Source organism: Zeus faber (assembly GCF_960531495.2).
Source record: "Zeus faber genome assembly, chromosome: 3".
NCBI classification, from domain to species: Eukaryota; Metazoa; Chordata; class Actinopteri; order Zeiformes; family Zeidae; genus Zeus; species Zeus faber.
Window position 1 is genome coordinate 15,975,687 of NC_137190.1, and position 10,896 is coordinate 15,986,582.

Below are 10,896 nucleotides of genomic sequence, written 5' to 3' on the forward strand. Positions count from 1 at the left end.
GTGAGGTGTGATATCAGAGCGAGCCTTGATATGGATTGGAAGCTCAAGTATGTTTGTGAGTTCAAGTCACGACCTGTCACTTGCATTGCCCTTGGCCTGCACGGAATTGTCATGACATGGTCTCCGCCTGCGTGCAAACTGATATGGTGTTTTATTTGCAGGGGAAAATCCCAGTATCCACTGGCGTGCTTTATCAGGTGCAGCTTATGATATTATGAAGCAGTGATTCAAATTCAATTTGTGTTCACAACTGTCAACATAAGCCCGAGTCTGAGGTGAAGGATGCTAGCGTGCCCCGTAATCTATGACAATTGGTTTTACAAGTCACACAATTTCACACAATGTAAACCACCCAGTGTGGTAAATATGATCAAGAGGTACTTGTAATTTCCCTTTAAGTCTGTTTACACTAGAATGTCCTGCGCTGTTGGCACCGGTGGGTGGTCTCCTGACAAGGGACCTTTCTGTGCGGAGTTGACATGTTCACCTTGTGCTCACAAGGGGTTTCCTCCATGTAACATCACGAAGGACCCCCACCCAAAAAACGTGAAGAACATTGCCATCTGACCACCCGCGTCGCTGTATGCTGTCCACTGCTCCTGGCTGCCCCCCCGGAGGAAGGACAAGCCAGGATGGGTTAAAAGCAGAGAATAGGTTTCACCAGCCACCATTTGAAGCGTGTGTGTGTGTGTGTGTGTGTGTATCTGTGTTGGTTACCGTCGCTGCATGTGGTGTGGTGTGTGTGCTGTGTAATGAATGAGAGAATCTTCTTCTTTTAAAGCCGTTAAAAAACACACACACACACACAGACACAACTTATGAACATACCAAAATATGAACTGCGCATGTTAGAAGTAAAATAAATTAAAATAATAAATAACTTAACTAAAATCTAAAAACAAACCTCTTAATGCAGCATGATATTAATACTCAGGAAAGTCAGCAAATAAATATGGTTGTAAATGAACTATAATGTAATAATACAATATGTTTGTATTAATCAGGTTGATCAAAATCTCTTTTGCAAGAGATCAGAGAAGATCTGGAATAAGAATAAACTAAACTGTCATAAAGTGCTGTTTTAAAAATGAGCAATTCAAACGTTACAGTGGCACTGCATAAAGACATCGGTGTTGGGTGGATTGAACTGCAAGCCCTAGAATTCCTCCCAGCGATGGAGTATTATGAGTATTACTGCCTATCTTTTTAAAGAGAAAAACCTCATTCGCTGAGACCCCTGTCTGTCAAACAAATTAAATTAGGGTGTCTTCGCCCAGCGGCCCATTTCTTTCTAATCAGCGTACGGTTGTGATGGAATTCATATGTAAGACAAGATCATCTCAATACCTTAGAATGGCGCAGAATTGGTTAAATCTCAATCACAAATCTCCAATCATTCAATCATGTGTACACACGATTGAATGTAGATCAAACCGGGCAAAAATATATACAAGCATATGTACATGATCAAATAAAATGAGATGAAATTGCAGCAGAATGTCTTTTTATTTTTATGTTTTGCGGGTTTGATTTGTAAAGGCGACTAAATAAATAGTTCCCAGGAACTAGAAGCCACAGACCCACACGGCGTGCATTGTGATGGAGGGTGGATCTTGACTTTATAATCTCTCCCATTATTCCATTGAGAATTGCTCATCAAGGCTCTTGGAAAGCAGTCAGGTTAATAGTGCATGTGCTTAGACTCGCTTCACCAACACAGAGACATCAATGATATCAAAGCAGGTATTACTGGCTGGCAACTGAGTTAGACTCATGATGGACTACACGCCCGAAATATCAATTTCATTCCCAATGAAATCACAACAGTGCTGAATCACAACATTGGTGGTGGATGGCTCGTGAGACTCAGAGGGTGCAATGACACTCATTCCACTCTGGGCCTCGTCTATAAAAGTTGATTACCCAGAAATATATTTTGATTTCGTAGCTATTTTGTGGTTATTTCAGTAGAGGAAGCTCTGAACCTTACGGCGGAAACTGCCCGACGTTTAACATGAAGATGGCTGTTGAGATAATGAGCAGGTAATAAAAAACACACAAAAACCTTGTCTAGAGAGAGCACAGACCTTAAGGACCCTTTTTAAAATATATATCATAATAACTGGGATTAGAAATGAAACAGTACATTTAGCCACTTTGCGGCCACACTGCCTTGATATAGACTTACAAACATGTTCAGTGTATAATTAACGCACGCACACACGCACACAATAAAGAATCACATATTACTCATCTACTTAGGTTCATTATATAGATGCATCAAAATAAAAAACAAAACCTCAACACTGGAAGTGTTGACCCCCTGGTAGTGCTTTTAGTATTGTCACTGCTGCTGAAGCCCGGATTATGCTTCCCCACAGGTACACGTAAACGTCCCTGCGGAGCTACGTAACGAAGGGGGGCTACGGCACGCCTCCCAAATCTCAACAACGTGTTTCTTGGTTGAATTGTCTAACTTCCTGTCGGGAGGCGGGTTCGAAACAGAAAATACAATTTAGCAGATAAAAGTGCGACTTGCTGCGAGAGTTTGAAAAAGAGAACCCAGACTACAACCTAGATTTCTTCCGTACATTGTGGTTCACTAAATACAACACTGCCCCCCCCGTGGACACATAACGTTATGAACAAAATCATACAAGTCAACAGCAAACAGCCGCGCCAACGCCTCAGAACACCACCCGCACACGTTCACAGATGTGCAGACGATGGCGATGGAATCAAGGCAAGGATTCAAATAAGCAATTAGGTCACAAAGCAGCCAACCTGATCCTTTACTGTTTAATTTAAGGTGACTGGTGGAATGGGACACGGTTAATGAACATCTAGCAGTAACTCAGTGAGCCAGTCGGTCGGTCGGTCGGTCAGTCGGTCGGTCAGTCAGTCGACATTCCAGCAGCGGTGTCCTTCAGTTGTTTGTGGCCATCTTGGCTTTGAGACGGTTGATTTTGATGGGCAGCAGGTTGACCATCTCCTGGCTTAGCTCCAGCTCCGTCTCTACAGCAGCGGCTGCTTCTGGGTGGTCCTCACAGTATTGGACCACGTACCTGGACGACAGAGGGAGTGAGAGGGGCCGGTCATGGCCTATCCCTTTACTTTTACATGAGTTAACACACTGCACTTTTCCTAAAGCTATTTTATTTTCTGTTATTAAAAAATATATATATAAACCGGATTCCTCAAGGGTACATGCACCCGACTGAGTAGGAGCCTCACACTCTCTATTGGCCTTTTGCGGCCACTTGATGGCCAGCTGCAGAACAGCAGCTCCGAAGCAGACAGGGATTCTTCCTCGACGACAGCAAGCGCAATCCTTGACAACATGGGGGCTTTAATCACGATGGCCTTGTAAACCCACCCTGCTCTCCTGGAGCTTGCACAGAAGCTACGCACAGGCTTTAAGACTAAGACGATATCGGGGCCAGGATGTTAATGATGCGTATCCATACTGGTAGTTGTCCAGGGACTTGTTGAGGTTGTCCAGCTGAGCGGTGACTGCAGGACAGATCAATCGACTGTAGAGGCGAGCCACCCGGAAACGAGCCACCAGTGCAGGCCTTAAAACCTCCTCTTCCAGACGCTCCGGAATCTTTCCCTCCGGCGAACACAGCGAGTCCAGGAACATCTGAAAGTATCTAGAGACGAGGGGAAAAATAAGCCGATTGAAAAGAGGACCAATTGTGATGATCAAAACATTCTGTCCATTAACCAAAACAAGAAAGAAGAACTTTTCTCATCTTCCCAGTTGGATTCCTTTTCAACTCTGTGCTTTGTTTAGCCTTCCAGCAGCAACAAAATAGTTGCAGATATCTTCAGTCACTGATACTTAAATTCATTTCTTTTTAACATACAAACAGTAAAAAGAAAGACATCAACATTTGACAAAAAGGGGTAAAAAGAAAAAATCCAAAATATGCTAAATGCAAAAAAAAAAAAAAAAAAAGCCAGAGTGAAGAAATTTTCTTAACAAGAAAAGACAGAAATTCTTCTGCTCAAAGCTCAATAATAAAATATAATGTGTCCATATATATATTGGCAGAGTAAAATAGTCTTCCCACCACACAAATAACAAAATACAAAAAAATTGTCATTAGGTGCAACAATAGCTGCATGGAACGAAAAGGAAAAGGCTCAAATACACTGCACAAGTCTAATACAGCACATTTCAATCTCTGACTCCATGACTCAAATGGTTACACACACATAGATGCATACATATTTCCATTAAAATAGATACATATAAATGCAGCTCATACAAAAAGATAAGGCTCTGCAAATCTTTTTTTAACATATATAAAACGGTAAATATAAGTGCCTTTCTACTACTTTCTACTACTTTCTCACAATAAAGACAGGATGCTTGGCTCTTCTACTCTTGCTGCCAGTAGATGGCAGTATTTCACTATATCTTAACACACGCACATGTACACACACATTATCACACATCTTAACGCTGAACGATGAAGTAAAAGTTTGCCTTTTATTTCCTGTTTTATACAACAAATAAATGTGCTTGTACACCCCGACCCACACCTACTTGGCAGAAGCGGAGCAGAGGTGGTTTAACTTCTTGATAGTGTGGTTGTCCAGAGGCTCCATGTCCGACTGCTGGTTGGCCAGGGTCATCTTCAGGTCCATCATCTCGTTGTAGATCTCGGCCAACTCAAACATCAACTGTCGGCGGATCAACAGGTAATACTGTGCATTGAGATCTACGTGTGGACAAAAAAGAGAAAGGAGGAGAGACGAAGAAACCAGATTTAAGGCCTCAGGATCCAAACGACCCTCGCGCTGGGTATCAAAATGTTATATTTTGACTGATTCCTTTATTTGATTTGATTAGAATTCAGGCGCTACGCACTCTGTCTGGAGGACACAACCTGATATAAAAAAAAACGGACAAACAAAGTGGCGTGGTACCATTGCAGATGGGCTCCAGCATGTCCACTCGACGTTTGTGCATCTTGCACCGTCGTTCCAGGTCCTCTTCGAAAAAGGCCAGAGCCCTAAACAGAGCGCTGTGGTCCTGTAGGATCTCGATATGGTCTGTCACATATCCGTCCATCTCAAAGTACTCTTTGGCCTACATGGATGGACAGAGACGTACACTATAGCTGGACATTCTCATCTTTACCGAGTTAAACGACAGTCATCAAATACCATAAAGAACCAACACTGGTTTCATGTTGCTTTGCAATGTTGTGATTGAGTTCCTACATCCAATCACAAAGCGGGAGATATCTAAATGGTGCAAATCTAATCGATCTTATTATTCATGAATAAATGCATACTTTGTGACTTCTTCCATAAATAAATGACATTGTTTTTTAAGTTGGCACCTTTACCTGCAATAGACTATTCAAGGAAAAAGGCTCCAAAACAAAGTTCAATGCTTGGAAAATTGCAGATGAATACCTGAACCTGCTTGAACAGCCTGTGCAATACGCAATCTACAAAAAAGATCAATTGTTATTGAAGGGTGGGCAGCAAACAGCAATGAAATTAAACATACCTGCGTGACATTAGTTTGTCCCACCAGAAACACAGCACGGGCCTCGGTGAAGCCCAATGGCAACAGATAGGGCACCTGCACATAATTATGCATTTCATTCAATTCCTAAAACTTTTGGAGTGGCACACGGTTTGTTTAACTCTGCATGGAGCGCACATTCAGCCCGTTTGTTTGGGTGCAAAAGGGTTTCCTAAAAGGTTTCGCTTTAGTTTCAAGTCAAGTTTCCACTGATGGTTAAATGTGAACAGTTATTTGGCAACGTCTATATTTTGAATTCTGGCGCTCAAAGTCAAACTTTCTTCACGGTAAAAACATCAAGTTTAACTGTTAATAATTTAGGCACTTTCCAATATAACCTTATACATCCACATCCTCTGTGGGACCCATTCTCATATTCCCCGTTCTTTGTAAACTAACTGAATAAAACATACTAATTTCTTCATTAATATCAGATGACTGGAAGACAATTTTTCCTGTAGATTGAAGCATTATATCATCTATTCATATATGTATGTTAACAATTGGCAAAGAAACCCTTTGAACGTGCTAGAGCTATGATAATAACTGTGATAAGAGGAGTGGTTTAAAACACAATACAGTAATAAAACAAAAAGGTATGAACCTTCTCCTCCAGACTGGCGATGGAATCAAATGTATCCTCTGAGCCGAAAAGCAGGGCAGCCTTCCTGCTCTTCTCCTCCTCTTCCTCCTCTGTTCTCCTGGCTCTCTGCAGCTCCTCCTGACGCTCCACATCCAGCTCACCAATGCTGTCCTACGGGGAAAAAAAACCCCACATACACACAAATATCTATTATAGGAATATGAGTATTTTAGGTATTACAAGTAATTATGTATTAAGTACGCATGTAAATGAGTTACAGCTCATTTTTTTAACCTGTGCTGTCAGCATGCTGGGCATATAACACAGAGCATTTGTGCCATTACATCTAGGACAGAGTTAGTCTGTGAATGGAGTTCCACTTCTCAACCTGCAATGCAACTTTTATTGATTCTCTAATCTAAAATAACTGTTGTCCTATTGACAACTTGTGGGGTGACAAAAGTACAACAAGGGGGGTGTAATCAGGAGGGTGTTCGCAGGAGGGTGTTCGCGGGGCTGTGTTCAAGGCAGGTGCTGGTGGTGTCTGTGTGCCTGTGATGAGTCCACCTGGATTTGTGTGTCCACCGGTGAGTGCACGGGACTTGGCCCCGCAGCCGCCCCTGAGTCCCGCAGCCGTATAGACACTCCACGACCGCAGGAAAGCCCAGAGCCTCCGAAGAACCCCCCCCCCTGCCGTCAGGGAAGCTGGGAGCCCGCGGAGCAACACCCCTGCACGGCCCGAGGAGCATAAACCGGTCCCAGAGACGCATGTAGCACGAGGAGATCCTGCACCACCGAAGCGCACACATACTACCCACCTCACATACTACCCACCTCACATACTACCCACCTACCTCGATCACTTGCAGGCATAGGACGCACCCGCAGGCGCAGAACCTGGGCCGCGGACGCCAGGCCCGCCCACACCGACAGACTGACACCCCGCCAGAATAGGTGGGACCCCCAAGCCCACCAATGCCCCGTGCAAAGGCGAGGCCCACCACACTGCAACCGGCCAGATACCCAACCACAAGACCTGAACAACGAGGGGCCTCCACCCCCGCCAGCACCCAGGGCGCCTGCCGCAGAAAAGCCAATCACCCCAACCTATGACGCGAGAGGCCTCCAAGGGGCCCTGGAAAGCACCTGGCGACACTCCCCGCAGCCCCACCGGGTCCCAACAGGCTGGAAACTACACGGCACCAGGCGCAAGCTGCCAGGACCCGGGCTTAAATAATTGTGGTAATAATAAGTATTATCGTTAACCTAAATACATTTCAATTAACAGCCATTTATTATATGTAGATACACATGTTGTGAACAAATCACCACGTCATGTCATTGTTCCAGTGGCAGTTTTAGCTCTCGGATTTGAGGTTTCTGGAAAGTTACACACACTCTATACCTCCATGAGTTTCTTGGCGTCCTGCAGCAAGTTGAGGCAGTATTTGATCCAACAGCGAGAGATCTCCGCCCTCTTCTGTCTCAGTTGGTTCCTGCGCTCACTCTGTGTCTCGCCTGCCACACAGAGAGAGCAGGACGGATAGAAAGATCAACATTAGATTCTACTACTACATACTTTTTTGTAATTATGAATCATAGTCCAGACTATACAGTGGATAGAAATAATGTACTTATGCAATATGGTGATACACACAAACTCATACTCACTTGTTAGTAGCGCACTGATCACTGTTTACTTCTGTTTATAGATATGTACATACATTTCATTTAATCTTATTTGTTTTATCTCTTCACGTAGGTTACACTGTAACACTGTTTTGCTGCTGTAAAACCTTAATTACTCCCCAGAGATTAATTAAGGTATCTTATCTTCGCAATAACTTAGTTACTTTGAAAGTGACAAGACAGCCAACTTCAAGTGGACTTTAAAATGTAATTCAATATTTCCTTGTTGACATAACAATTGACATAATAATTATTTAAATAACTGATGCCATTTATGTCATTTCAAAAAGGTATTTTACACATTTTCCATAAGTTAGGTTTAATAAATAACACTAGAAGCTTTGGAGCCAAACACTCACTCTCCTGAGCTGCGGCCTCAGAGGGAACCTCCCCCGCCAGGCCGGCGATGACAGTGGCGGCTGAGAGACAGTGCTTTCCTTCCATGTAGCGACCCTGGGAAAAACACACACACACACACACACACACACACACACACACACACACACACACACACACACACACACACACACACACACACACACACACACACACACACACACACACACACACACTAGAGAACGAGTCCACAAGTCAATCGATCGCAGATGGCGTCCTTCTCTTGGACGCATGAAGAAAATAAATAAAGAAGATGCTCAAATGGGTCGCTGCACCCAATGACAGGAAGGTTTTCAAATATTTAATGCTCTGTGGAAGGGACTTGCACTCGCTGCTAGAGGAACTTTATTTTAGATTTTACTTCTATGATGATTTATGGTGTTGAGAAAGTTTCCTAGCTGGGTTCTATGTGCTGTGAAATTTTTATTTATTTGTTTATCTTTTTAAACAATAAATGTATCGATTTTACTGAAACTTGACCAAGCTCACCTTAGTAATGTAGCACTGTGACAGTGTTGCGGCATTGAGCGCCCACTCGAGTGGGTTGTACTGGTTCAGTTGTAGTTGCCTCTGGAGTGTACGATGACAGTAGGTACCAGCTCGCTCCACCTCACCTGGAGGACAAAAGACGTCTTTAGACCATAGGAATAAAATAATGTGTTCAAATATTCAAAAAGATGTTCAACATATCAATAACAATGATTAGAAATGTTTTGCTATCCATGCAGATTTTATCAACCGGCCAATGACAGATGGCAGGATAACTGAAATCCCCCCCAAAAAAATTGTTGAACATATTTTGAAGGTATCAGAGGACTATAGTTATGTAGTAATGTGTTCTTCATTTACTCAGACAGCCTCCACCACCAGCTAATATAGTTTTTAAAACATATTTCCATGAGAGAATGGGCATTTGATTTCCCAATAAAAAAAAAAAAGGTTTCTATGACTTGCATTTTCAAGTTGGAGACGGCAAACAGAAATATCATAAAGGTATAGAGATTCACACAAATAATTGCCATTTTTTCGCTATATGTTTGTCATAATATGCTCAAAGCGTGTTATTGGTCTGGCCAAATGTCCTTCTTCAGAACATGATCCATTTTCTCCTGCGCAACTCACCCAGGTTTTGGTAGAGCTGAGCCAAGTAGTACATGGTGTGCGTGTAGGCCATCTCAAACCTGATCAGGGAAGAAGGGGAGCGTGGAACCAAGGCAGAAAGAGAACGGAACAGATGATAAAACAGGAGGTTTAGGGGGTTTAGAAGCAGGGGGAGGAAAAGCAGCAATGGAAGGAAGAGAGAGAAAAAAAAAAAAAAAAAAAATCCCATCATCCGCATTAGACTGAATTTGTTTGAGTGACCGACAATCTTCCGATAATATGTCACGCCGTTTCAAGTTGCTCCGCCGCCCGGGGGTTGTCGATCCCGTGTGTTTTCGAGTTACCGTTTGGTCCTCTCCTGAGGTGTGAGCAGATTCTCCTCTGTGCTGAAGTATTCTGCCATGTCGGTGGGGGGCGTCCCTTCCTGAGGGATGAGACAGGCAGGTATGTGTTGGGTTTTATGAGACCAGAAATGTTGAGTCTGTTGTGGTTATGTTGACATCAAGACATGATCAATTCCCGTTTAATGGGACTCTATAGACCTCACATTTGCTAAACTGAATTGGAGACATTTTAAGGCTTTTTTTTTTTTTTTCCACCCTGGTAAACCGTCAGCCCCACCTCCTTCATGTAGTGGAGATAGGTGGATTCTGCCGCTTCCAGGAAGCCTTGCGCCGTCTCCGTCTCATCCCGCCCTGCCCAGAGGATGCCCAGCTGGTTCTGACACACCGACACAAACAGCCAACAACATTAATTAGTATTACACTGGTGTATGTCACGGTTCCATCCATCCCTCCATCCCTCCCTGCCTCCTTCCATCCATCCATCCATCCAAGCACCGTTACCCTGACGTGGATGAACAGCGACACGTTCTCCGGCGTGGTGCTGCAAGTCCCCAGGATGGTGGTGCAGTTCATCAGATGCTCCTGGCCGGCGGACAGCTCCTCGGTCTCGACGTGGTTCACGCCCAGGTAGTACTCCACCGCGGCCCGCTTGGCGGCCCGCAGCCCGGCGGCCGAGTCGCCGCCGAACGGCCGGCCCTCGCTGCCCTCCTCCTCCCGCTCCCCGTCTCCGGGCCGCTCCGCCGGGCGCCGCTCGCCTCCATCTCCGCCGTCACCTTCGCCGGCCTCGAAGTTCTTCAGCGAGCTGTATATCTCCCGGAGAAACTCCCGGGCCTTGTACTTGGAGCGGAACGGGTCGTTGTCGGGGTCTCTGCGGGACTCCACCTCGGAGAGGTTCAGGGCGGTTGAGAATTTGTCGCAGAGCGCTCTCCAGTCCGCGCTGCCGGTGGACGCCATGTTGACGCGGAGTGACGCTGCTGAAGGGGGGCGTGGCCGAGAGCTTCCGGAAGTAAACGTCTTCCGTCACAATGACGGATTTGGAATCAAACGTGTTCGATGAAATGTATTTTGTTTCGCTGTCGCGTCTTGTATTGTTGTTCCTTTCCCGTTGCTACGCCTGTTTTGTTTCCATTTAAACACAATTATGAATTAATTAATTGATTCATTTGTTTATTTTAATAAACATGTTCAAATCTATATTGTGTGTGTGTGTGTGTGTGTGTGTATATATATATATA

At 44.4% G+C, this 10,896-nt stretch overlaps 1 protein-coding gene across 1 annotated transcript; it reads right to left on the reverse strand.

The window, feature by feature from the left end:
• Nucleotides 1–1,531: 1,531 nt before the first annotated feature.
• Nucleotides 1,532–10,615, reverse strand: kifbp (kinesin family binding protein; the record flags this gene model as incomplete). Its single annotated transcript, XM_079997538.1, has 13 exons — nt 1,532–3,065; nt 3,468–3,653; nt 4,556–4,730; nt 4,939–5,101; nt 5,531–5,605; nt 6,153–6,302; nt 7,537–7,649; nt 8,180–8,273; nt 8,706–8,830; nt 9,339–9,397; nt 9,662–9,741; nt 9,939–10,037; nt 10,163–10,615. The coding sequence occupies 13 exons, from the start codon at nt 10,613–10,615 to the stop codon at nt 2,927–2,929; spliced, it is 1,911 nt and encodes a 636-aa protein (XP_079853664.1). The 3' UTR covers nt 1,532–2,926.
• Between the last annotated feature and the right edge of the window lie 281 nt (nt 10,616–10,896).